Raw genomic sequence first — 26,951 nt, 5'->3', positions numbered from 1 at the left:
TATAATCTCTGGGTCATCTGTGTAGAAAGGCAGGCAAGTGGTACCATATGGTTCCACTGTACTGCAGTTAATACAAGAAAAATCCACCTGTGAGCTATCTGAGGGCTCTTTTAAAAGGAACAGAACTCAAAAGAATTGCAGGCTATCAGATGTTTTGGTTCTGTATGCAGGATCTTCTTTTCTGAGACAGCTGGTTCCTGTGTGTGAGAAGCTGTACGGAAGAGCCAGATGTGCTTACCTATGGAACTTTCCTTGGGAAGGGGCCAAAGTGAGCAAGCAGTTCATGTTTTGAACAGTGCAGAGTGCACATTTGCGCCAGCTGAAATGGAGTGGTCTGTGGCCTGAAGGCATGCTGGCACTTCAAACATATAATCTAGCACTTTTCGAAACATTACAGCATTTAGAATTGGTTCTGCTCTGGGACTTCTGAATTTCCATTCTGAATGTCTCTGCACGTGTGAGAGATTTTACCTCCATATGATCTCATGTATTCTATGCACACATTGTGCAAAGTTGCAAATATAAAACAGAGGGTAAGAGTTGTATTAGTAGCTATGTTGCAAAGTTGGTGTTCTTTATTTGAAAATTTAGAGGGCTTCAGTCCAGCCCTCTTTGTCCTCCTGTGTGAGACTGATGTGCTCTTACACACACAGACTTTGTGTGCTCTTGTTAGCAGCAATCAGGATGAGATGAGACCCAGCTGCTCTGCTTGTGTAGGAAACTTGGGATAGTTTTGGAGGCAGCTCCGATTCATTTAAACACTGTCACAAGCCTCATATGCTTTTAGTGTTATCAAAGCCAATCAGGTTGCTGTTTGCAGGTATAAGATGCCCCTAAGGGCTTTGCTCACTCAACTGTACCGAGGAATTAAATGCTTTGAGGCAGTGCAACAGGCTCATTCACTCAGTGCGGCAAGGCAAGGCGGTCATGGCTGGTAAATGGGCCCACGTTGCAGTGATATTAGCATTTTAATGCAACTAAAGAGAAGGTAGATTGGCTGTAATTTAGTATCCAGTTGCACGGCCTTGTGCAGGTCCCCTCATGGCTGCTCCACAGGGGCCGATTACAGTTACACAGTGCACTTTGGGATCTAATTGGATTTACATGAAGTAATGTCGTTGTGTCATAGCAACGATTCTGCTGCACAAGTGCTATGAGATTCCAGAACAAACACTTATTTATGCTGGAGCAATAGTTACAGGGTAACACATGGGGCTGACAGCTTGTGCCAAGGTCCAGCTCTAAATCAAAAAGTGTTTCACCTCTTTTCTGAAGCCACTGCAAGGGAAGGAAATTATTCTGATCCAGCTTCCACAGAGACGTTTCTCCTCACCTTTCACTATGAAAGCACTGACTTGACACAGAGATCCAGCAGGACATGACTTCTGGATCAGAAGTCATGATCCAGCCATTGATCATGGGGCTGGCATGTGTTTAAGTGTATCAAATGTATTGAACACAGGAGACTGTCTGTGGCTAGAAGTCCTTGTGACACACAACAGTTTTAAGGGGTTCATCTGGTGGCCCTTCCCTCTAGTCAACAAGCTGAATTTCTCACAAAGACAGGTCTTGCTTCTTCATCCTGCACACTCCATTAATTTCTCGTTTCACTTGCTGCCTGTTGTCTGTTTCAACCCCTCTCTGTCCCATCCCTCTTTGCTCTGGAGCTCCAGCTGCCTTTCTTGCAGCCTGATACCAGCAGGACACACATGTTTAGCTGCTGTTCTTTCATCAAAGCCGGCTCCTCGATGGGCTGCACTGTGAATGTGAAGAGAAGCCAATGCTCAGCAAGGAGAGCTGATGTGGTGGCTGTGGACAATGTGCCAGCCACAGCTGGCCAGCCCAAAGATGAGGCTTAGCCTCAGCTGTTGCTCCTGCTCCCACTGTGTTTCCCCAGAGACTGTAATTAAAGGCATCAGCTTGCTGGAGTCACAATTAGGCATGGTGGGTTTGCACTTTGTGCAATTCTCCCTAATGACAAAATCGTAGCTATTAACCAAAGAGAAGCTGTTTGGCAGGGACTTCCTCTCCTTTAAGGCAACAGTCAGGTGGATCATTGCTGCTGCTTGGCACTAAATGCAGTCTTTCATCCCTTCTGACACAGTACCTGCTGGTACCTACTGAAGCATTTAAACTCTTCTTCTCTGAGGTCTTTATAATGTCTTTAAAATATTGTGACTTATGATGGATAAAAAAATAAAACTCCTCTCCCACGCAGACCTCTGAGGGCTTGTAGGAATGTAATTATATGCACACACAGTAGGAGCAGGAATCCTATCATTCTGGTTATTTTCTTAATGATAGGTTTATATAGCACAGTGTCATCTCTGCTTTAAAGTTAGAACCAACTTCTCTTGGCAGCATCTGTCCCAAGAAAGTGGCATCACAGGACAGGGCAACCAAAGAAATTGTCTCTCAATCACACTTGCACTGCAAAGGATGAAGCTTCCCTGCACACCACAGAAATAGATACAAAGGTCAGCATGGGCACTGAGCTCTGACTGCCAAACAGGGGCTCTGTGCTGTGAGGCACTGTCCCCTGTCCTAGATGTTCCCTCTCTTCACACCTGCTGAACCTGCTGCAGCCACCTCCCAGGCAGTCCCACGGCACCCTGTGAACTTTGACACTGGTGGAAAAGCTGTACTGATTGGGAGCAGCCCTTGTACCCAGCATTGGGAGGTAGGGCAGCTCAGCCCCTGCTCGGCTCATGCCTCCAGCACTTCTGAAGACAGACAGGTGGAGTGGCACGAGATGTTTGCACCCTCCAGGTTTCCAAGGGGAAGCCATCCCTGTCCTTCATCTACAGATGTAGGTTTACAGTGACAGAGGAAGGACATTAAATGTGAGGAATTAATGCAAAACAAAAGGTCTATGAATATTCATTGTATGCTTTATATTGTAATAGTTTCAGCCACCTTGAAACTCCTTGTTTGCTCCCTGCCAACAACAAACGATAGACTTTTACTCACAGAAGTCTTAATGGCAGGCAATTTTCAAAGGCACATTTACTAATGTTTGTGGGAAACAGATGTTAAATGCACCCACTCCCAGAAATCATGATGAAATACTGGCACTGAGAAAGCAGGGAGAGACCCAGGTGACTTATCTGGTGCCTCTCAGGGAACAGCAGCTCCAGCAAAGCTGTGAGTTTGCCAAAACCATGTTTGAAGGATGAGTGAGTGAGTTACAGTGCTGGGTGCTATGTGAATATTAGACTCTTATGGCATGGGGTGCTCTCTGAAGAGTGAAAGACTGCTCCTTCCCCACAGGCCCTGCAGTATGGAGTTTGGGCTGTGTCAGATGTGTGGAAAAAGCAATCTAGGAGCGGGTGCCCTGAGAAAGCAAGAGTCAAACGTGTGTGCTTTGCACATCAGTCTGTAATCTCACCTCACCTTTGCCTAGCCAAAGGCTCTCTTTAGCATTGTGTGGGCAGAAATTAAAACTTACTGAGAAAACTGTGATTATTGCTTTGAGGACAGTGGCAGTCTGCACCTGAGTCCCTCTGCCTGCACCCCTATATCTAATGCTTTTGGGTGGCCAGGGCTGTGGCTTTGCTGTTCCTCTGTTGCTGCTTTCCAGGCAATGACAGTGAGGCAGAGGGAGAGGAAATAGTTTGCTCAACTTGGCATGACAGCTGGCTGGAAGAACGAGGGATAGCACCCAACGTTTATGCTGCTGCTCCTAATGGCTGGGCTTCCCAAAGATGCATTCCATCTTCCTTCCTGCCTTTTCCATTTTCCCAGTAAATGGGCTGTAAAGTCACAGCAGATTAAAGTTTGTCTAAACCTCCTATAAAATATTGAAGGTGCAGCTGGTATTAATCTAGTCCTCTTGTGGTATGAAGTGCAGGTGTAATGGGACTATACATTTACATGTGGTCTGTGGGCATTTAAAACACCCCCAAAGATTGTTACAGAGATTCTGAGGAATTGAATCCCTCACTGGGTATTAAAAGCTCTTCATTAGTGCTAATGTACACCAAATTAAGGTGGCAATTAGACTGAGCACTTTCATCAGGATGGTGTGCTTTAATAAATTGCGTATTTAACATGACTACATTTTATTGACTTCAGTAATTGTGTATTTTTCTCTTACAGGACAAGCTTGGATAGAAAGAGATACATGGGACACACAGACAATTAAACACTGGAACAGACACTGTGCTTCAAGTTCCAAGATTAGTAAAGGTGAGTGCTGTTAATGGCTTGCTCTTTCTGAATGCCAGGTACTTTCTCTGTATCTCTGTTGGAGCAGCTTAAGGGTGGCTATGGTGTGCTGGAGGCAATAAGAAATGCAAACTCATCTGCCACTGTGTCACCATTGATGTACTGCAGAAAGTCATCCTTCCTTATGAAACTGCCCCTAATCTCTGTTGCATTTAGAGGAGCAGACAGTGAGAAAATAATGCTCGGAGAGGATTTTCTGGAAGGCTCTTCCTGTTAGGTATGTTCTCTTAGGAGATCCCACCAGAGTTGAATATTGCTTGCAGGTAGTGAACCGAGAAATCCTCTTATGAGAGGTGTACTTGGGAAGGAAGGCAAGCGTGCTGAGGCAAGTCTCCATGCCTGCAAGCCAAAGGGTGGTGATGCCACAGTGCTGGCGAGGGGACACCATGGAGCCATGCCAAGTGGTGGTGATCCTTTGCCACTGGTGTAGCATAGAGCTTCAGGGATTTTTCCAGCAACACCTTATCTGGGACAGACTCTAGAAATCAATACATTTACTTCAAAGAGATTCTAGTCCATATTTTCTAATACCTTTAAAGGTACCTGGTACTGATTCTGGAGAACTTCAAACACATCTGCTTTTAGTTGGTGCATTGTGAATGGCTACAAACGTAGATGTGAGTTGGCATAATTTCCTGCTCAAGCCACAGGCTAATGGCTAATGTTCTGTAGGAAGTACTGCTGAACTGGTTCTGACATGTTAGAGGAAGCAACAGTTCAGCACCAGTTCAGTGGACAAGTTCTTCATGCATGTTGACAGCAAAGAGATATTTATGTTGAGAGAAGATATACACAGATCATGTGACAGAAGAGCAGTGACTAAAAAAGTGATTTGCATAAGGGCAAGAGAACCTGTAGACATCTCTCTAAATCTCAGTTATTCTGTGTGTTCTATAAAGTATTTGAGATGGGGAGACTGTGATGAGCAATCAGTCAATCTGTCTGAATTTCTATACTGAAACACAAATTGTCTGCAGTGGCCTGCAAGGAAAATGGTTCACATACTTGGTTTCAGTAGAGGGTAGGAGTGACAAAATGCAGAAGATGTGAGGATTGAGACTGGTGGAGATATGGTGCTCCTGAGAGTTCTGACAGACTGGCACATCCATGAGATGCTCTTGTTCCATTTGTCACCAGGTAACTCAGACACACCTTGGGCAGCTGTTTTGAATAGTCTTTTTACCAAGGAAAGTCATCAAACATTGGAAGAGGTGTCCAGGGAGATGGGGAGACTCAGTCCTTGGAGATATTAATAATTTAACTAATGTGACCCTAAGCAGCATGCTCTAACTTTGAAGTTGGATCAGGTTTGGAACTGACCCAGGCTGGAGGCAGTGGGTGCTTGTACTCAGTGAAACCCAGAGGTCCTGTCCAACCTAAGTTTTTCAGTGATTCCTTCTTCAAAGCAAAGGTAAAGAAGCAATCTAAGTGAATCCATAGGTTTCAATCCAGTGTTTAAGGAATATGGGGGTTGAGGGAAATGTCAGTGGCAGCAAAGAGAAAAATTGGAGGCCTTTTGGAGGGGTATGGTTGGTCAGCTGCCTTTAGAAATGTGAAGTTCAAGGCAGCTGCAAGGCATGCAAAGCAAATGACAAAAGGAAGGAAGTGGCTGGAGAACAAAAAAATGCATTGCCTTAAAAACTAGACTTTATTCCTAACTGATTACAGCAGCTGGGCTGTGTTTCCTGGCTACACTGCTGGGGACTTTTAGCTTCCCATCCCTTTCCAAGATAAAATTAATGGGGGATACAGGGGAGAGAGAAATGTAGAATGATGTGCCTTAGAAAAAGCTGAACATTTATAGCTACATTTCAGACAAAAACAAATGCATCTCATATGTCTCACAGGTCTGGGATGGGACAAGCCAGGGAGAGCATCTGTCAGCCTCTGTCTTCTGCAGTTCTGACTGTTCGTGTTTGCTTAGCTTTAAATGTCTCCTGCAGAGAAGAACTTAATCTCTCACAGATCTGGGGCCTGAAGGAAGGGGGTAAAGGTATTTTTAAAAGGTAGATTAGCACATAGGCATTCAGTTCTTATCACACTTGTATCAGTGTGTAGTAGGAGTAACTCAGATAATTTGCTCTTTGTGTGTGTGGCTTAAAAAGAAAAGTAGAACGAAAACCCATCTCTGTGAGTCAGGACTGTCCTTTAATGTCAGTTATTTTAGCCATAGCGCCTGTCAACTGGGATTCCAGGTACCTTCAGCTAATTAGCAAAGCTAATTAGAGGCTTGCATTGAGTTCTTCTGATGTGGAAACTGATATGGTTTGTTCTTGGCTTTACCAGCCCAGACCTCATAGTATTGCCTCTGTGCTCCATTTGCTCATCCTGAGTGGAAGAAGTTTGGAATCTGAAAGCCTCAGTGAGTGTGGTCTTGATCTGAAGCACAGCATAATGAGTAAGGTTGTACTTAGTTATTGCTTGGCTGTGAGAAGTGTAGTGGGTTCTGGAGTTACAAATCTGAGCCCAGTACCACTGCTGGGGACAATCTCTTTCCCAAGCAAACAAGAAGGGAGCCCTTGTTTGTCAAAGCTGAATGTGCATGTGTTCATGCTACTCCCAGGTTTTTGTGACGGACTGGTTTTTCTGGACAGTGAAGTTTCCAGGATCTGATTGCTCATTGGATTTAAAATCTCCCTTCCCTTCTTATGCCTGGAAAACACTTTAACATACTGAGTGGATGGGCAGGCAGGAGAGATACAAACAATCATAGCCTATGTTTGTCTTTGTAAATAAAAGTCGACCAGTATTCAGCTCATGTACATCGGAGCAGTCCCAAGGGAGCTTGCTCACCTTACAGAGGAAGCTGTCCTAGACATGGAAAGGAAAGTAAGGCAGGAAACTGATTTATCAACACTACAAAGCAGCAAGACAGTGTTAGGCTTAGAAACTGCTGCTTCTTGCTTGGACCACAGGCATTGTTTTTTGTGTGGGTGACTGTAGTGGGGTGTGTGAATTATGCATAGTGTCGCAACAAGGCTAAACTGTTTTGGGTTTTGTTTGTTTTTTTTTTAGCAAAGTCTACTATGATATGGATCACACAGGTGGGTGCTTAAGGCAGCAGGACTTTGAAATTTCTGAGATTACTTTAAGACTTTGGCTAATTTACCAAGATTTAGCCATTCTATGTTTCACTGGAGCATGAATTTTTAGTATGGTGATGGGAACATCTATGTGACACTAATTGTGGGACTCTTGAAATCCCAGTACCCTAGTGATTTGTCTGTATTTTCATATCCCTCTCTAGTGTCCAAGTCATAGTGGAGCTGAAGGCTCACTTTTCCCACAAAACTGAAGAATTCCCACAAAACTGAAGAATTCCCACAAAACTTAGCCTTCTGGGCTTCAAGAACCCCTTTTCTCTGTCAGATTTGCAGACATGGCTTTAAACAGTGTCAGGGAGCTGTGGGCATTTCCTGCAGGCACACATCTGAGCTCTGTGCCCCACCCCATCTCCTGTAGTCACCATCTTGTCCTTGAATTTCTCTGGGCAGAACAATTATGTACCAGGGGTATAAGAAAATAAACTTTATAAAGAAAAAACATTGTCCTCACTCTCAGGTTTAGATTCAGGTTTGTGTTTCTCCAGAGGCAATTCCTCTAGCAAAGAGAGTTCCCTGGGCAGTACCCAGCCAGCGGAGGCACACTGCTGTTCTGCCCCAGGTACAGGCAGCTGCAGAGGGACAACAGCCTACGTGAGCTCCTGTGAAACACCATTTGTGTCTCAGCCTTTCAGCTTTTTCACAAAGAAGGAATAGATTTGCTTATAATCAAGTGAAAGCAGTATATCCAACACACACTGTGTAACAAAAATCTGGCTCTTACCTCAGGCAGCCCCGTGCTGGGAGCTCTGCCTGCCACGGATTATCTCTGCTCTTTGGCTAAAGCAGAGCAGTGCCTATGGTCACAGAGGAAAGCATCTCATGAGGCTCTAGAGCACTCACAGATTTTGTGGTTTAACAAAAACAATGGAGTGAAAGGCAGTTTTATTTCTGGCCTGGAAAAGATCTTGAATAATTTCAGTTTTTTATTTTAAGTGAATTAAATGGACTTTGCTACCATAGCATATCATTAGATACATGTCTGTTACGGAATGGTATTTGCAGTGGAGAAAGGGAATAAGATGCATTAAGAAGCATGCGGGCTTTGGGAACGCTCCTCTGGGGAGCCAAGAAAACCTGTGTCTCTGTGTTTGCAAATGTATGGCTCCATCTGTGCACAGTGCCATGACTGTGTTGTTTCAGTGGAAGTTTTACTATTTAGTGTATTTATTTGTCTGTCCCTCTAGGGTACTTAGTGATGTACTGGCATGTTTGGACACACAGTCACTTCATTACATAAATAGCAAGCATGAACTTTCCTCCAGTGTAGCCTCACCTGGTCCGGATTTATTGCTGCTTTTCCAACAGCAGCACTGGCCAAGGAGTTTGTTGTCTAAATCAGACACTGAGTTTCAGAACTGGTTAAGATTCCTAAGCATTTTTTCCTGGCCTCAAAAGCTTTCCAGCATCGATCCATGGGTTCTTGCAAAGGACCTGTGCAGTGTGGGGCATAGAGCAGCAGGATCTCCCTGGCAAGGAACATCTCGCACTGCATGGCAAGCAGGTGCTGTGCACACGCTGAGTAACCATGTACGGATGTCCTCCTTGGTCCCTGCCATGTCCTTGCATTGCTGTCATTCCAAGCCCAAGTGTCTACAAGCTTCCCTGAAGCTGTTCATGTTAGTGTGGTGTTCATTCTGTAGAGGGAGATTGTATGGAGATAGCTGTCCCAAATGTCTTTGTGCATCTTCTAACTGGGCACAGCTTGTTCTGGCTCCTGTTTCAATATGACCTTTTCTCAGCATGAAATAGACAGGTACATCCAGTGATTCTCAGACCTGACAAGCTTTAAGGAGTGGGGGAAAAAAATTCTTCATGTGTAGAGGCATATTTTTTCCCCAGTATCTCAGTCTGCAAGTAAAGCTAGACCTTTGGTCTCCTGCAGCCTTCCCCTTCACTTCTGTGTTCGCCTTCCGACCTTAAAGAACGCAGAGGCACCAGGCAGCAATCATTATCTCTTACTAGCCTGTGCTGTGTTCCCCCTTCAGGTAAGAAAAGAGCTCTTCTCTATAATGAACTCCACAGGGTCTTGGGGGAAATACAAATAGATTGGAGATAGGATTGTGTCATTCCAATAAAAATGAGCGTGCTAAGAAAGTGCTGTTGTTTTGCAGGAGGAATTGGACAAAGGACCCTGAAGACCATGGAGGGAGACTGTCTGAGCTGCATGAAATACCTGATGTTTCTTTTCAATTTCTTTATATTTGTAAGTATTTGGAATTCACTTTCTTTTCTGGATCCCCATTTCCAGCAGCCTGCTGTTGCCCAGCAGGATAGGCTATAGTGTGGTAAAAATGCCACAATACAGAATATCCCCTCTGTTGTGCACTAGCAATCACTGAATGTTTTGCAGCATCCAAAGATGCCCAAACATTCAGCAAGGAAGCACAGTGGTCACTGTTGTCTGAGTTATTGCTGTCCTTGACAGGGGAAACCACAGGGAAAGCTGTAACTAATGATGCACATAGTTCATCCTTGAATGGCAGAATAAATCGTTTTCTAGTTCTGGGTGCCCTGCTGAGGTTTTCACTCAGGAGCAGTAATTTCCCTACCACATATGAAGTCATTCTTAGCTGGTTTTGTTTTTGAAAGGAAGGGTGGGAGTGCCCAGCCACCCTGGCCTCTGTGGCAGGTATGGTTCATGTAAACCCCTTCTCTGTCCTCCACAGATGTGGCAGCAGACCAGGACTGTCTTTCAGCAGTACAGAGGGAGTAAACAGTTGGTAGAGTAGCGTGTCAAGAAAGAAAGGTGTTTTTGCTGCAAATGATTCATTTATTGAGCAAGAGATACAAAGAGCAGCATGTCAGATGTCACCTGCACAGCATGCTTTTGCAGAAACACAAATTCCCCAAATCAACATCTTTGATCAAAAGATAACAATGAATCCAGTTTTTTTGTAGCTGTTGTTTTGTGTTGACCTGTCTCCCTCTCTCTCCTGTCCTTGTGCTGTGACAGCTGGGAGGAGCATGCCTGCTGGGACTCGGAATCTGGGTCATTGTGGATCCCACAGGTTTTCGAGAGATAGTGGCAGCCAACCCCCTGCTCTTCACGGGAGCATACATCATGCTGGCCATGGGAGCCATGCTCTTCCTGCTGGGCTTCCTGGGCTGCTGTGGTGCCATCCGTGAGAACAAATGCCTCCTGCTCTTCGTAAGTGCCCTTGCAGTGTCTCTTGGCCTCTTGGTGCTTTGTAGGGGTGACTGGATAGATGATGCTGGGATAAGCACAGGAGAGGGTGTCTGCTGTTGTAGCCATTATTCCTTCAGATGATAAGTAGGCTTAGGATGCTTTTACACACTGCTTCTAATACAGATAATTTGCTTTTTCACCTATATAGATTTAAGCCAGTCCGGGAATGTATTTTAATCCTTTTAAGCTTTCATTCTAATTGACCCCATTTGGTTGTTTGGTCTTTTTCTACATCTATAAAGTGACCAAAAATGATCCTTTCTTGGCTACTCAAAACCCACTGTTCCACTTGTAGATTCTTTCCTTGAGGGTTCACAACAAAGGAGGGAACACTGGGGCACAGCCCCTGTGCAAGGGAACCCCCCATGCCAGCAGAAATGCCCAGCCCAGAACTACATCGCAGCAGTCATTGCTGTCATTGCTGTTCTCAATAGCTGGTTACCCCTGATACATCCTGCTCTGCTCCTAAAATGAACCAGATTTGATACCTTTGGACAAATTTTCCCTTGAATAACAGGATTAAATTTCAGCCCATAGTGGTCATCAATAGTCACAAAGAGCTAAAATAAGCCACTTCTGCCTTTGCCCCCCACTCCTCCCAAGTTCTGATGCTGAAAGATTTTCAGCCATTATCTCCTGCTGGAAAGCATTGCCAGTTATGTATTGAAAGACAAAGACCGTTAGTTTTCTTTTTCTTTTCCTTTTTTTTTTCTTTTGGTGTGGTTCTTTTTTCTTTGTAAAATGTGGTCTTTTGTTTCTCCCAATGGGTCTGGTGGCACTTTGGGTTTGTTGTGGGTTTTGGTTTGGTTTTTTTTCTTTTTAAAAAATCTCAGTCTTACTGTATTTTTTTAGGCTTGTGTCTTGCACAGCTGCTTCATGGTTCAAAAAAAAGGCCTGTCTCTAACTTTAAATAGGACAGGAAAGTCCTCTTTCTTGACTGCAAACCCATCCTTTCCTAGAGATGAGCATGGCTTCACTGAGATGAATTCTCTCTGGCCCTTGGCTCCTATATGCCTTGAGTTCATAGCCTGCAAATGAGAGCCCTTTTGGGGAAGCCACTCTGGGTTTGATTTCTAGTGATTCATCTCATAAGGAAATCAGAAAAACAAATGTATCACCTGTGAAGCCTGTGGAGATCTGCCCAGAGGAACCTAATAAAATGGAGGCCCAATGAGCCTGAAGTTACTTCAAAGCCTGTCCTTGTCAGATTAAGAAACTAAAAGTGAAGTTTGATGAGAAATGTTGCTGTAAGTGAAGAGGAGAATAATATTTTCAGTCTGCTGCACACAGACTGGTGACCTGGTTGGAAAAAGGGAGCTCTGGGCCATGTTCTTTCCTGATATACCAGCATTTACAGGTTTGAATGTTTTCTCCATGTATTTTAGTTATCCTCCAGTACATTCAATTTTGTGGTTATTAATTTTCTTACTCCTAGAGGTAGTTCTGAGCCCTGCTGCTTTATTTATTTACCTTCATTATTATTTTGAATGAAACGTGAGAAAAATATGAGCTGGAAGTAATGCCCCAGACTATGAGAAACTCTAAAAGTAATTACTGGATAAGGAATTATTGTTCTATTTTGATCTGTCAGATTTTCAAGGGGTTTTTGTATCAACACCAACTTAGCTAAACAGCCAGCCATCTCATGTTCAGCAGTGTGAAGCACTTGGATGAGGACCTGGGAGAAGAAATATGTTTCTAACTTCTTTTTTGGGGCCACAGCAGCTGATATTAAAATCAGCCAATCTTAAAACATCTGTGAAACACAAAGTCTGATAGGAGTAAATTTTAGACACTGAATAGGCAAGAGATTCATGACTGTATGCCAGAGGGACTGGGAACACTTGCAAAACAGAGAGTGTAAGTCTTTGTGGGTGTGGTACCTGGGGAGAAGTTGCTAGATCAAATCAAGTCCACTTACAAAGTTGTTAAAGAATTGATGAGCCAGAGAGCTGCTTGAGTGAGATTTCAGTGATGCATAATATATGCCTGAAGCTTTTAGTCCAAATGTAAACAGAAGATAGAAGGGACAAGAGAGATTCATGTTCCCTAGGTTCTGGTTTCAGTGTTTGCAAGGACTTTTATTTTTCATTAAGCTGCTTGTATTTTGGTGAAAAGTAACCCCATCACTATGGAACCTAACATGTTGCATTAAGCACAAGGCTGTGAGGATTTCCTGGCATTTGGACCTGACTCACAAAACCAAAAAGGAACAAACAGTGGCCTGCAAATCATACATTGAATGACTTGTGCTGAAGGTCCTCTGACTGCAAAACAACACTGTAATTATCAGAATCCAAAGTACTATTGAATGTACAACATTGTGTACCAAGGGACTGAATTCAGCTCTGTTAAAAGAAGAGCCCCTGTTAGCTTCATTTGGCTTAGTTTCAAATGCAGACATCCTGTTTTGCACTCCTGTAAAATGGATGTAGTAGCCCCTCGAATTTCTCAGCATGAGAATGCAGGTCCAGGTCCTTTGAGTTAAAGACAGTTGATGCTTTTTTGGAACAGCAGTTCTGAAACTAGAACATAGGATGAGTTATGAAAAATAAACACAAAGCATTAATTTGTGGAAACTTCTGATAGACCACTTCTGTGAAAACTCCTGCAACCATCACTTGGAGCTGAGGCAAAATTTTTGACCAGTATGAGAGATTCCATTTCTCAGGATGTTCACTTTGGATGTGGGGAGTACCCATGTTCAAATGTCAAAAATCAAGCCTGAATTTAAATGTGAGGTTATTGTGTCCCAGGCATTAACCAGCTGGCTCCTTTGTGCTCTCACATATCAGTAATCAATTTAATTTTTGGAAGGAAAACACGTTAAGCAGATTTTGACCCTTCAAATGCAGAATGGGAGCAAGTTCTGAAACACTGATGATCCATCTTTTTCTCATCAACCCTAATGGCTGCTTGTGAGTTTTTTCCTACTGTAACTTACAAATCTGTAATGCAGAGTGCACAATATAAGTGTAAATCAGTTTGGGAATGATAATGAAGCTTATCATAGATAATCTGGGAATGACTGCTTCCACTTCTGCACAGACCTGTGCTGGAGCTTGGGTGAACATGTGCCTCCCAGTAATCAGTAAATGAAATGCAATTAGCAGGGTGATGGGATTAATCACTTGATCACCACCTTAGACCTTAGTGACTATGCTGAGATCCCTTGATGGATGATGATGTGAATTTGCAAAGCATCGTTCATTCTCATCACTTGTTCTTTGCCCTCCTGTGGTGAAATTAAAACAGTCTCTGAGCAGGGAAAAAAAGAAGCCACACAGAAAACTCCAGCATTAAGAATAAATTAGAGAGTTAACTAGTTCAGTAAAATCAAGCAACAGCATGCTGTTAAAACCCAAAAATCCCTGCTCATCTGACTTTTCTTCTTTTGTCATTTGAGCCCAGGCTCCTTTTCTTTTTTTTCCACTGCAGAAGCAGGAAGACAAATGTGATAGGGTGGTGCATGTGCTTTTCCAAATCACTTAAAGCTCTGATAATTGACAACAAAACAACATTTTGCCTATTCCAAGCATAAAGTTTGAATTCTTTCTCCATTATTGAAGTGCACAATGCACAGCCTTTCAGACAGTGTTTATAAATAATTGCTTGGGGATCACAAAAGTACTTCTGGCCCTGTCTGCCTGTTTTCTGTTTCAGAAAGACCTTCTATAAACTTCTCTCTCACACACACACACAAATCCAGACTTCTCTTGTGTTTATTTTTACTTGTTGCTTCATCTATCTTCACTGGTAACATGCACCAAATTTATTACCCTCTACATGATGTGGTCTTAGAGGGTTCTCCGCTCACTTTTGCCTTTCTCACACAATGCCAAAATCTGAGTTAATGCCTTAACATTTACTCAGTTCTGTAAAATAATCTCAAAGTCTGTGAGCAAATTCTCGGCCTGTTTGAATTTTAGGCAGGCTGATTCAAATGGTAATTTCTTTTTATGGCAATAAGAATGTTAAAATTGTCCACCTAGTTCAGACTTACGGTTACTCAAGTCCATGATTTTTCTCTACAAGAATAAATGCCATTTTGGGAGAGAGTATGAATCTATCCACTTTCTTCTCTGTTCCTATAGCTATTCCTCAGCATCAGCATTCATTGTTTTAAGGATGTTAAATGGTACATCCCTGTTGGTTCTTTTTACTGGTTTGTAATGATTGAAGCAGCATCAAATTAGCACAAGGCATCAGTGTCAATGAGAACTGGCCACAAGAGCAGGCAGAATCTGAAGTGGAAGCCCACAAGAGTCCCATCACTCTTCCTGGGCTGGAGACACTCCCGAGTACCTGCGTGTTCTGGGTAGACAAGGTCCCAGGAACAGCACCGTCCCAGCAGCATGTCAGTCTCTGGGGATGAGACCTCTGAAGTGCATCTGATTTACTTCTCTGGGGTGGGGGGTGAAGGTACAGTGCATCACCCAGGCTTGGTAACCTCACCTAAACACGGTGCCTTTGGCAAGACTGAAAACCAAACTTTTAGATTGAAGCAGCAGAAGGTTGCAAATGAAATATAGTTCCAGCTTAGATTGGACAGCCATGTGCCTCTCTGTTTTGCTTTCCTTCCCTTTTTGTAAAATTATGATTACATAAGTGTGAAGAGTTTTACTCCAACCTGGAGGCCTGTTTCCTTTTTACTATCTTTTGATGGGCAGACTGTGCTTTCTGTCAAGTCTGCAGCATGCCCTTATCTTAAGGATGTGAATATGCACACTTTGGATACCATACAAGACAGGGATGATACTTGCATAACCAAATTAAATTATTATGGTGTGTTATCAACTTTCTGTAGAGGTCCTGTGTGGTTAGTACTTCACTCAGTGCAACCCCATTGCATGGGGAGGATATTAACCAAGGCTAATTTTGTCCTGAAATGAAAACAGTCCATTTTAGGTCATAGGTATAAATATTTGAGGGTGTGTTCCACTTCCTCCTTCCACACAAGAGAAGCTGTGATTATATTACAGTAAAACTGTGTTGTTTGTATTGTAATCAGGGGTGTGTGTGTGCATTGACATGTGATACCTATACTTGTGTCTGGACAGCTTAACCTCTGTGAACATGTCCTCAATTTATATAACTTTTCCATCAAAGCAGGCTTTACTGTTTTAACCTGGTGCAGGTTTATCAGGGGATGCTATGGGTTCTGTAACCTTATACACTTTTACTCATTAGAACCAGGCAAAAGTGTCACAAGCTCCCATGTCCTGTGATGAGGTCAGAGAGGGAATGTCTGCTTCAAGTGACTCTCTCATACAGTTTCTTAATTGTCAGGGGGGAAAAACAAGTTTCCTCAGTTATTTTTTCCATCTATTGGTGATCAGCAAAACTCTGTATTCCTACTACCTATTGCAGACATTTAATGCTATGTTTGTGGTTTTTATCTTCTCTCTTCCAGTTCTTCATGTTTATTTTGCTCATCTTCCTGGCGGAGCTTTCAGCTGCAATCCTGGCTTTTATATTCAGAGAAAACGTAAGTATCTGATGGTGGGCAATCTCTGGACCCCAATGGGGTTATACACAGCTGGAGAAGAGTGTTAGACAGTGGCTGGTTTGTCTGTAGAGTGGCTGTTTCAAACATATCAGCAAACCTTGTTCATTACTAGCCTGTCTTGCAGAACTGCCAGCACGTCAGGGAATGTCAACTAACCTGGCTGGTGCAGGATGGGGAGTTTATGGTGACACAGTTATCCCTGAAGTTTTTAGAGTTTTTTAAAGTCTTCCTGACTCTCTTGCAGCCAAACCAGCTGCACATTCCATCAGAGAGAAGTTTTATCATAAAGTCACACTGCAATTAAAAGCAACTCTTTTCCTTTTTCAATATAATATGGGTTTAATATTAATAGTTGGAAACACCTGTTTTCCAGACAGAGCTGATGCTTGCTCTGCAGTGCAAAAAATCTCTTATGAATCTTCTAATCATATTCATTCTTGATCTTCTGTGTTCTGCTGCTCACCAGACTCCTACCAATGTTGCTTGTAAGATATCCCCCCGACTAGCCCTAAGCAAGTCCCACCCCACTTATTGCCCTGCTTAGATTTGTCTTTGTCTCCAAAGTTTCATATGATGTAGCCTTTCTCTATTCTTCTGCAATGAATATTGTTACCTGGCCATCATCCCTGCCCTGGGCTAGTGGTAAACTTCTATTACAGTAGTAGTAACCACAGTCTCATTTCTTTCTCTAAACAGCAAAGGTCTGTGGACTTTTTTTCATGTTCACAAGTATGCAAAGGAGAGCCTGACTGAAGTAGGTCCATCCTTCTTGGAATGATGGGTGTGAAAAAACATTGGCTGGTAGAGGGGGTCACTAGTGACTGTTAATATTTGTTTTGCTTATTTTGCCTCTGCCAGTAGCAAGAGAACATGCAGCACATATGCTGTACTGAGCGTGAGAGAAATGTGGCAGGAGCAAAGAAGGGCCATGTATAATGATGATTTTCTTAAAGCAGTATATGCTTCTAATGGTATTCATTTTTGATAGAAAAGAATCAAAACATAGGAAGCTCACAGCAGGAGAGTGTGGTATTTGTATAGTAGGATGGGCTTGGGAGGAGGTAGTGAGAGGGCTTTCTTCTATTTATGAGCTGGTGGTCTTTTGTCTTTGCCTCAGATCTGAAGGCAGTGGGGAAGAGATGGCACTCTGCACATAGAATGGGTAGCCCATTCCAGTTTAGGCTTTTAGACCATGCTCTTATGGAAACACCTATAAACATATTGCAGTATGCGGTGTCTGGTGGTCATTGCAGCTCTGCTGTTGGGAGTTTTTAGAGAATTCCTTTGTGACAGAGATGGAACATGGTCCCTGGGGAGCAGGGGCTGGGCAAGCACCTCCCAGCTGATGCTCCTACCTCCCCCCTTCTCTGTGGGAAACTGGTAAAAGGTACAAGAAACTGCCCAGGCTTGCTGCAAGTCCTGGGATTGTCCTCCTCCCTTACAGCTTGCTTCTGGGCAAAGCATTGGTACCTTCCACTCCCATGGGAGCCATGGGACATGTAAGATCATGTTATCTTGCAAGATAAGGTCACAGTGGTTATTCTAGACTTCTGTGGCATCTGGCAGTGTTTTGTGAGATAAGACTTGAAGGGGAACAAACTTCTATCTTTCTTGAGCTTGTCTCCTTGTTTGTAGCACCAGCTTACCACTCTGTCAGAATGATTGACAGGAAGGGCTTAAATGAGAAGGAATGAAGAACGTCAGATCCCAGCATAGCTGGAGATGGCTCTATGCAGAAGTCAAACTTGATCTGCGAGTTCTTGTGGTTTGTTCTCTACTCAGAGAGAAAAAATACACCATTGTTTTGGCGTTGCTGTATATTGTGGTGGTAGCTTGTCTGACTTGGAGGCTACTTGGGGCCAATTCTGCTGTCACCTCTGAGTTAGGGTGAGCTATACAGATGTACAGAGGTGGTCTTTCATTGATCCCATGGTGGGAAGAATAATTCACAGTAGCAATTTAAGGCCAAGATCAGATTTGCTTTTCTCTTTCTTGCAAAATATATTACTTTCAGGGCATGTGATGGCAAATGCACACTTAGCCAATTTAAATTTCTTCGAAGCTTACCAAGCAAGATTCTGTGATGGTTGCTGCACCAGTCCTTATGGCTGTGGACTCTATGCGTGTGTAAAATGGGACAAAAGATAAAGTGTATCTGTTTGCTTTACAGATAATGTTCAGTGCAGCTTTCTCTTGTATAGTTTTACTACCAGCTCTTTTACTACTACTCTTGTATAGTTTTACTCAAACCAGCTCCCAAATACTCAGTGGGGTTAAATTATTAACGGCTAAGGGAGTGAGAGAAAGCAAGAGACAAAAATAAGGGAGAAAAGAGATATTTTCCACAGAAATTTGACATGAGAGGAAGAGTCAGTGAAACAGAGCGAGGTGGTGGGGTAGGTGAAGGTGGTCACAAAGGTGAACTACTGTGATCTGCAAGTCCAGCTGCACTTCCAAAGAGCTATTTAAAAACAGTCTCTGAAAAGAAGGCTGCTGTTACTTAGCTAGGTGATAACCAGAGTTTATCTTCCTTAGAAAAGGAGGTTTTGGGGGTGGAGAATCCTTTATCATCTAGAAGATTCTCCATAAAATAATGACTTTCATAAACACTAGACAGAGACTCTGAAAGAGCAATAGGAATTGCTCTTTATGTGCCATTAGAGGTCTGGATGGGAAAAACCTTGGAGGGATATTTGATTCTTAGTGAACTGTCTTAGCAAGCAAAAAAGCAGGATGGTAGTAAAGAGAAGAGTCCAGTGGCAGGCTTTGGGTGGAGTCAAAGCCTTGATTTTGGATTTGGATTTTTAGCTCCAGTTCTAACACTTAATAAGAAAGCCACCTTGGACACTAGTGCCTCTATGTCCTCAGACATAAGGCAAAAGCTAAAGAACGTGAACCTTCCTCAGCTGAGCAGAGGTGGAAGGCATGGTAGGAGTGGGAAGTGCAGCACTGGTGACTGCACCTCCATGCCCTGTACTGTGCCAGACCCAGCAGAATACTACAGGCTGATGTAGATGGGCAGAGTGTGTCCTGTTCCCCAAGCAGGCACCATGAAGGCGGCTTCTTGCACAGCACTCAGTATCCTTGAGGAGGCAGTGCCAGCATGCCTGTGTTGTGCAGAAATGCCCTCCTTTTTCTAAACCCCTTTTATCTGGCTGCACTAATCCCAGCAAAGCTATTTTCTGGCCAGTGTGACAAAGCAGTGTCACTTCATTCAGTGCCATGTAAATGTATGCATGCATGTGCTGCACTGGAGGCACCCCGCCCAAAACACAGCTGAACAGCTCCTTATTGTTCATGGCTGTGGCTGCCACCACTGTCTTGTCAAAGCCTGTGTGAAGCTCTAGTTTTATCAGTAGATCCTGTGCTCCTTTCTGAATGGTTCTTGCCATAAAAGTCCAATGTGCACTGATCTCACCAGGGCCGGTACTTGTTTCAGCTAGAGGAGGGCCCTGGGCATGGCAACAGGACTGTCTTATTTCATCCTCCTTTGTCAGCAATTTTTTAAAACAGGATTTTTTTTCTTTTTGGCCCCATTCTTCTGAACTTGAGATGCTCAGGATAAGCAGTTTAAGACCAACAAAATGGAATCAGTTATTTTCCTGGCAAATGTACTCTTCCAGCACTAGGCTTTGTTTTAGGCCAAGTGTTGTAAAAATCACACACAAACTCTGAACAATTTCCTCTGGGATTGCTGCTGTCAAAATAAAGGTTTCACTTTATATTTAAATTACTCTTTTGTTTTAGACCCCAACAAAGGCAGCCGGCTAGTATTATTACCAGCAGTAATATCAGTTTCAAAGTGTGTGCTTCAGGAACAGACGAGCATGAAAAAAATGTGCTGCTGTCTACAGGGTTGGGTGCTGCCTGGATAAAAGTACTCAGAGAAAGGGAAGGAAAGGAGAACACTGAGGACATATTTCATATTTCAGCATCTTCGAACCTCACCTTCCTTCAGTGCACCAAATTCCCAAAAATGCCATGTCCTCTGGTATTTTAATGTTCAAAAGCAAAAAAATTAGTTAATATCTGTGACTAAAAAGTAATTTAGGAATTAAATGGTATAACTAATTAAAGGTAGTGAGATTGAGCTAATTGCATGATTCAAGCATTTGTGACAAAGTTTTACCCAGTACTGATGTAGTAATTACATTTGGCCTTTGTTTGTATTTGTAAAAGAGATGCCAATATTAGGTGGTATCCAGGGTATTTGTAAAAGAGATGCCAATATTAGGTGGTATCCAGGGTCTTTTAAAAAGTCACTAAAGTGGGGGTTTTGTCCTTAAATTTTGTAATACAAATGAAACAAACAGTTTTGTGCTTGTGCTTTTGTGCCCACCCATAGAGCTCATACATATGTATGTGTATGTGAGATATTTCACGTTGCATATGAAGAACCTGAAACCAGCTTGTAGCAGTCTCTGTTACTGCGTCAGCAGTGCTGTAAGAATAACAGGGGGGAATAGAAAGGGTATTTTTCAGGCAGCTTAATTCCTGATGCTACAAATATGCAACATCACAGCAGCGCTGCAGCCAGCCAAGGCCAGCCCCCTTCACTGTGGCTTTTGCAGCGGCAGAAGATTTTGTCTGTTTGGATCACAAATCACAAGACATTTTGGAGAAGGGACCACACAAGTCCAGATCTATTGGGAATGTGAAAGAGGATTTCTTGAAGTTTTTGCCCTGAAATGACAAAGGCAACAAGATTGAATTGGGATGTTCGGTTTAACATGATTATTAGGATTGTATGTTCACTATTCCTCCAGAGACTCATACTAAGTAAATGTAATTTCAAGGTGTCTAACTTCTTGAGAAGACTCTGGAACAAATTGTTTGTGCATTTAATCTGTTTCACTGTAAATACAGACAGGGGTAAATGAAATTCCAATAATTTATATTGTTGACTTTTGGAAAAATGTTTACATTATCTAAATATAAAGAGGGGGTTTTTCTTCATGTATACAGGTAGTTTAGATAATCAAAAGCATTGTCAAGCAAATAGCATTTTTTTCTGATTCATAAGATGACTTGACTAGTGGCTATTGATGAATTTTTTTTTACTTTTTAATTTCTATAAAGTTTCATGTTAAGACTTCATTCTGCTTTCTCACATATTGAAGTAAATCCAGAGCAGTTCCCCTATTGATAGTAGGAAGTTAACTGGTTTGACTGAAAAGTGGAGGGGAAAATCAAGCTTTGCCTGCAGACCTCATGAAGCACAGCAAGTCAAAATACAGTTTGGATGTGGATTTGACAATCTTTCTAAAATCTGGTTCAGGCCTGTTTCAATTTATTAAATACTTTCAAATAGTGCCGAAAATTAAAAGAAAAAAACAACAACAACAAAAAACCCCAAGAAAAACTAAAACCAACCAACATTTAAGTGTAAATATTATTTTAGAAGTACAGATATAGTTTAGTCTCTGACTTTAATGAGTGACAGTTGTATTGAACAGGTACCCTTTACCCTCTACATAGATATGGCTCAGCCAATGGCTTTTCACATGTTTCTTCTCTGAAGTTTGCAAGAAAAAAAAAAAAAACCAAAAAACAAAGAACGCCCATCATTCACAGAAGGGGGCTTTGGGAAATGTTTGGAAAAGGTGTTGGCAATAGCCTTTACATTTCTACCTGTCTGTGCATTTCAGCTGACCAGAGAGTTCTTCACCAAGGAGCTGAAGAAGCACTACCAGAGGAACAATGACACGGATGTCTTCTCTTCCACCTGGAACTCTGTTATGATCACAGTGAGTCAGACCACACCAGTCCCATTCTGCCGTGGTCAGTGGCCACCAACACACTCCTCAGCCCACACCCTCAGCTCTCCCGGGGTCAGCCTGCTTCAACCATCGTGTCATGTCCAGCCTAGCACCAGGGCTTGTGGTTGAAGGGAGGTGAGACTTTGGCTGGCAGTCAATCTCTCTCAAATGGAACTGCCGCCAGTCCTGAGAGAGACACTCCTAGTGACTGCATCAGGGTCACCTGATTTGCCAAAGCCTTAGGCATTGGAGTACCCTCACTTTTCAAATATTGGGCACAGAGAGCAGTGGAGGTGTCTGCAACTGGGTATCACTGCACTTGCTCTGGGCCTTTCACTTTGCAGACTGCTTTGAAATTATTCTCAGCCAACGGCAGCCAAAAGCTGGCATTAACTTGTGTTTTGTAGTTAGCTGAGGCAGGAGTGTGCCTAATGATGTATTTTCACTACAGAAATATTAGCTATCAAAACTGACTTTGCTATTACACCTGTAATTGGGCAGGTTACAGGTCGACTGTCATTGGAACTGCAGTTGTTATTACCTACCACAAGGAATTCAGTCTGTGTGTGCTTGTGTGTGTGTGTGTGTGTGTGTACACACATGTGTTAGTGCTCTGTACACCCCATGGTGTATACCCTCAGGAGTGAAAAGCAGGATGTCAGCTTCTGCAGATGAAAAGTCAATTTTAATCTTAAAAGGAAAGGATGATTGCTGCCCTTCATGCTGATTCAGGACTTTATTAAAGACATTTCCTTTTGCTGACTGAAAGGAGACGGAGTCAGAGTATGACTTGAATCCTTAAAAAGCATCTGACTGGAATCCTAAAGAGGGACCTTACTCAAATCACCTAGCAATGCCTTTGAGCAGCAACAATTCTGGCCATTAGCTATGAGGAGAAAGGGTGGTTGGGAGCCTGGGTCATACTGCTGGATGGTCTCAAGTCATTTTGGATATGCCCCAAAGCCCCGTGTAGTTTGCAGCAATATTCCCAGTAGCACCTTAGAATCTACGGTATGCCATAGAAACATTGGGACTTCATAAAGCTTCATTGAAACAGAAGCTCCAAGGAACAAGCACAACCCAATTCTCTGGAAGCAAAAGCTGTTTTGTCCCTGCTTTGACTAAAACTTCGATCCCTACAGGAACAGGTATTAGATTTCTCAAGTTTGCTTTGAGGGAAAAGTGTCAATTCTGTTTTCCTTTCTTCTCTGTGCCTCTCTCCAGTTTGCCTGCTGTGGGGTGAACGGACCAGAAGATTTTGAAGATATTCGTCACCTGCCATATTCTTCTTTGGAAAAGTCAACACCAGAGGCTTGCTGCCAGCGAGAGCTCCAGAGCCGGGAGGGGATGTTTGTCAACAAGGAAGCTTGTCTAGAAGGCATTGAGAGGTTTCAGAACCGGCAGGTAAGGGAGGCTGAACACTAGAAGAAGGAGCTTCACAGTGGGCAGAGATGGCTGTAGTGGTCTTGGGTAGCTGGTGAATCTGGCAGGTCCTGACTGTACCTCACATCCTAATTACACTCCTGCTGACAGCTTTTGAAGTGATGGCATATGGCTGATTTTGAAAATCTCCTTTCATTGCATACACTGCTAAGTCCATGTTGTGCTGTATCATCAGAAATACAAATATTTTCCTAAGGGATTGAGTGGTAAGGTGGAAATTTATATCAAGTTCTGTTGTGTTTACGAAGGTTAGAACTACCTCTGAGAAGTTAATTAGCAAGCTAGCACAGGTCAGGTAGGATGGGATGGAGTTGGCTCTTGCTGCAGGAATGGTTCCAATTTAGTTCAAAAAGACTCCTAATCAATACATACAATCAAAATATCAAGGGTTAAACAGCCACAGAAAACCATGTCTGTTTTCTAAGGAAGAGAATTTGGAAAGCTTCATTTCTCTGCTTCTTTACTCTTTACTGCAGAAAGAGGGCATTTCATATAGCTCTTTCAGTACCTGCAGGGGGCCTACAAGAAAGATGGAGAGAATTTTTACAAAGGCATGAAATGATAGACCAAGGAGGAATTGCCTTACACTGAAAGAGTGTAGTTTTAGTCTAGATATTACAGAAGAAATTATTGACTGTGAGGGTGGTGAGATGTGGAGAAAGGTTGTTCAGAGAAGTTGTGGATGCCTCATCACTAGAAATGTTCATGGCCAGGTTGGATGGGGCTTTGAGCATCCTGGTCTAGTGGCAGTGGGTTGACTGTAGCAGAGGGGTTGGAACTAGGTGATCTTTAAGGTCCTGCCCAACCCAGACCATTCTATAGTTCTAATCTATTATTCTTTTGCCAGGCTTTTCTACTTGGCAATTTTTTGCAATACTGGACTATGACAATACAGTTCGTCCTATTGATGCAGGGTTGAGTTTCTTTCCAATGTCACCAAGACGTGATGTTTAAGAAACTTTCCAGCAAAGTTCCTGATTGTGTTCACCACAGCATTAGTTAGACCAAATGAGCTCTCTACTGACCATATGTACAAGCTTCCTTCTCCCTCCAGACTAGGCAGTGGTCCTCTTTTCAGCACTTAAGAGCAGATTGAGAAAGAGAGGAAAGGATTTTGGAAGCAGCATGTGAACTGTTCCCTGACTGGCAGCTGGAAATGGTTGGCAAAGGCACTATGGGTGAGAGATCATAGCAGACAGCACCATGCTGCTTCTGCCAGGTCTGATTGCTGGGAATAGATGGGGAGGAGAGAGATGACAGACAGCAGGGAGGGAAAGATAAATGCATTGTGAGAAAGGGGGTTAAAGTTTTCCCTGAGTGGTAATGCTGAAGCTTACCGTTTCCATTGAAAGGGAAGGCTTCCTGCAAGCCCATGTCACCAGAGTGTTGGTGGAAGAAGCTGTGTACACAGCAGGTGTCATCAAGCACAGAGTGGTACACTTTGTAAAACAGGAGAGATAATCCTAAGCAACTGAGAGCTGAATTGAGGCATTGCTAGAGTAAAGTCAAGCTCTTGGGCCACCATGCTGGTAGGACAGTGCTGACACATTTGTGCTGGCTTGGGTTTGTAGCCAACTGAGCAGAGCATGCTGAAGGCTGGGTTAAGGTTGGAGGTCTGGCAAGCACACAAATATTTGTTGCTGAGCTGGATGCTTTTCTCTGAAGATTTGGCTGAAACATGGCTGGAAGAAAGCTGATGCTGAGTGGTCTCATGTTGGCAAGAGCATGGTTTTAACAGCTCAGTTACTGCCCCAGCAGTCTGGGTTCCCTGGGGTAGCCTCATGAATGGATCTTCTCCATGCCCTCCATCACTCTCCACCAGTTGTGCCTCACTCACAGTGAGCAGGGTGTGGCATGGATACAGGTACATAACTATTGTGCTGTCTTTGCAGTTCCAAGACTTTGGTGGAAGGGAAAAAAACAGGTGATTGAAATATCCTAGCAGTATAGATAGGATTAAAATGTATGTGTGAAGTATGTTCTCAGTGGAGAGGAATCTGCTTTTCATATTGGACAAACTCCAATCTGTTTTTCTCTTTATGTTTGCAGAATTTTCTTTTTTTTCTTTTTTTTTTCTTTATGTTTGCAGAAATTTCCCAGTGGGTTGAAATTCTAGGTTGGGAAAACTGAGGCCAGGGTAAGCTGGTGATTTCCAGAAATGTCCTGTAAACTTTGCAAGAAGATCTACCTGCTGTTAATTGTATTAGCAACCATAAATTTAATTAAGGGTGATGGTGGCTATGCTTCATAAATGGAATAATTACCACAGTGCATGGCCCTGAGTTCCTAATGAAATTCTTCTTCTCTAGCAAGATCAGCAGGTGTTCAGCCAGCCTCTTTGGGGGGAAACACAGAGAAAAGGTCCAGGGTTGGTAAAGAGCTGCTGGCTGTAAGAGATGAATCAAGAATTTCCTACCTTGGCTTTAAATAAATAATCCTTTTCTCTAGCCAGTCTGGGATGTCTGTCACCTGCAGTGTGTCCTTCCCTCTGTGCTTAGTCTCTGCCCTTTGCAGATGGAGCTCCTCTCTGTGCTGCTCCTCTCTGGCCTGCAGGAACTCACAGTTCCTCATGGTCAGTGAGGGGTGTGAACCACTCCCAGTACACTACAGCAACACCTTCCTCTTCCCCTGCACTGTCCCGTGGACCTCTGCCTCCTGTGCCTTGGGGCTGGGTGAGGTGGTGAGAGGGGGCCATGCTTGTGGTGCCTGGTCTGAGAGCACCTCGTGTCCTAGCAAGGGCTCTGCTGTGAGAACACCACAATGTGCTGCTCAGGTGTATCTCACCATGTTTTGTCTTCCCTAGGGCTGCTACACCGTGATCCTGAACTCCTTCGAGACGTACGTGTACCTGGCAGGAGCTCTTGCCATCGGAGTGCTGGCTATTGAGGTACTGACTGTTGTGTGACTGGAACAAAGCAGTGTCAGTAAGGTGCCAGCAGCAAGGCAAACAGGCAGCTGCTCCCCCTCGCCAGGGAAAGCTGCTCTGGCAAAGTGCAAGCAGGCTATCAGCTTGTGGGTTTAATTGCCTGGAAAGAGGCTTCTTGAGCCTTTGACACAAAGGGCAGGGAAATAACAGGTGCCACATGCCTGCAGTGCCACCTTGTGCTGGGCCTGCACAGAGCTCATGCCCTGCCACGCAGACCGCAGGGGCTTTGGGGACCTGGTGCTCTCCACAGGGCCCTGCACAGCTGCTGCTCCCACTGCCACAGTGCCCTGGCCAGCTGACTAATCTGTCACTTGGTTAATGTGCTCAAACCCTGCCTGTGCTTTAAAACCTGTTTAGAGACTGAAAAGATGGGCTCCAGAGCACTTTCATTGTCCTGCATTAGTACCCACTTCTTTGGTGATGTCTCTGGAGAACAGGCATCCACCAGACATGATTTTAGCCCAGAAATTATGTCTCTGTGGCATTGCAGAGAAAGGCTGGGTACTTTAAAAGCCCCCCATCTTGGGCAAAGGGGAGATCTGGGCAGAGGCGCAGCAGCCTCCCACAAAGGCTGTGCTGTGCCCATGCCAGGCAGTAGCAGAGATGTGCAGAGCAGGGACTGTGAATCCTGTGCCCCTGTGGCACCAAGGGCAGTTTGGGAATGAAGTCAGGCTGCTGCTGTAGCCACTAACAGTTTGGGGGGCAGGGAGGGGCAGAGGAGTTTTGCCACCGCCTCCTGTGGGTGGTATGGGTCCCCCTCTCTGCATCACTGACTGCTGGGTAGGAGGAAGCAATG

General features: G+C 43.6%; 1 protein-coding gene across 10 annotated transcripts in view; it reads left to right on the top strand.

Moving 5' to 3' along the window:
- The window catches only part of TSPAN18 (tetraspanin 18), a 119,155-nt gene that overhangs the window by 87,077 nt on the left and 5,127 nt on the right, over nucleotides 1-26,951 (top strand). For all 10 annotated transcript variants that reach the window (XM_074543173.1, XM_074543175.1, XM_074543174.1 and 7 more), the window contains 7 exons: nucleotides 4,099-4,188; nucleotides 9,443-9,534; nucleotides 10,285-10,479; nucleotides 15,932-16,006; nucleotides 21,676-21,774; nucleotides 23,011-23,190; nucleotides 26,033-26,116. In XM_074543173.1, coding sequence (XP_074399274.1) covers nucleotides 9,472-9,534; nucleotides 10,285-10,479; nucleotides 15,932-16,006; nucleotides 21,676-21,774; nucleotides 23,011-23,190; nucleotides 26,033-26,116 — 696 coding nt within the window. In that variant the 5' untranslated portion in view covers nucleotides 4,099-4,188; nucleotides 9,443-9,471. The remainder of the gene's footprint in view (nucleotides 1-4,098; nucleotides 4,189-9,442; nucleotides 9,535-10,284; nucleotides 10,480-15,931; nucleotides 16,007-21,675; nucleotides 21,775-23,010; nucleotides 23,191-26,032; nucleotides 26,117-26,951) is intronic.

Source organism: Zonotrichia albicollis, chromosome 6 (genome assembly GCF_047830755.1).
Source record: "Zonotrichia albicollis isolate bZonAlb1 chromosome 6, bZonAlb1.hap1, whole genome shotgun sequence".
NCBI lineage: Eukaryota > Metazoa > Chordata > Aves > Passeriformes > Passerellidae > Zonotrichia > Zonotrichia albicollis.
Note: the sequence above shows the minus strand (reverse complement) of the source record. Positions and strands in the feature narration are given on the sequence as shown.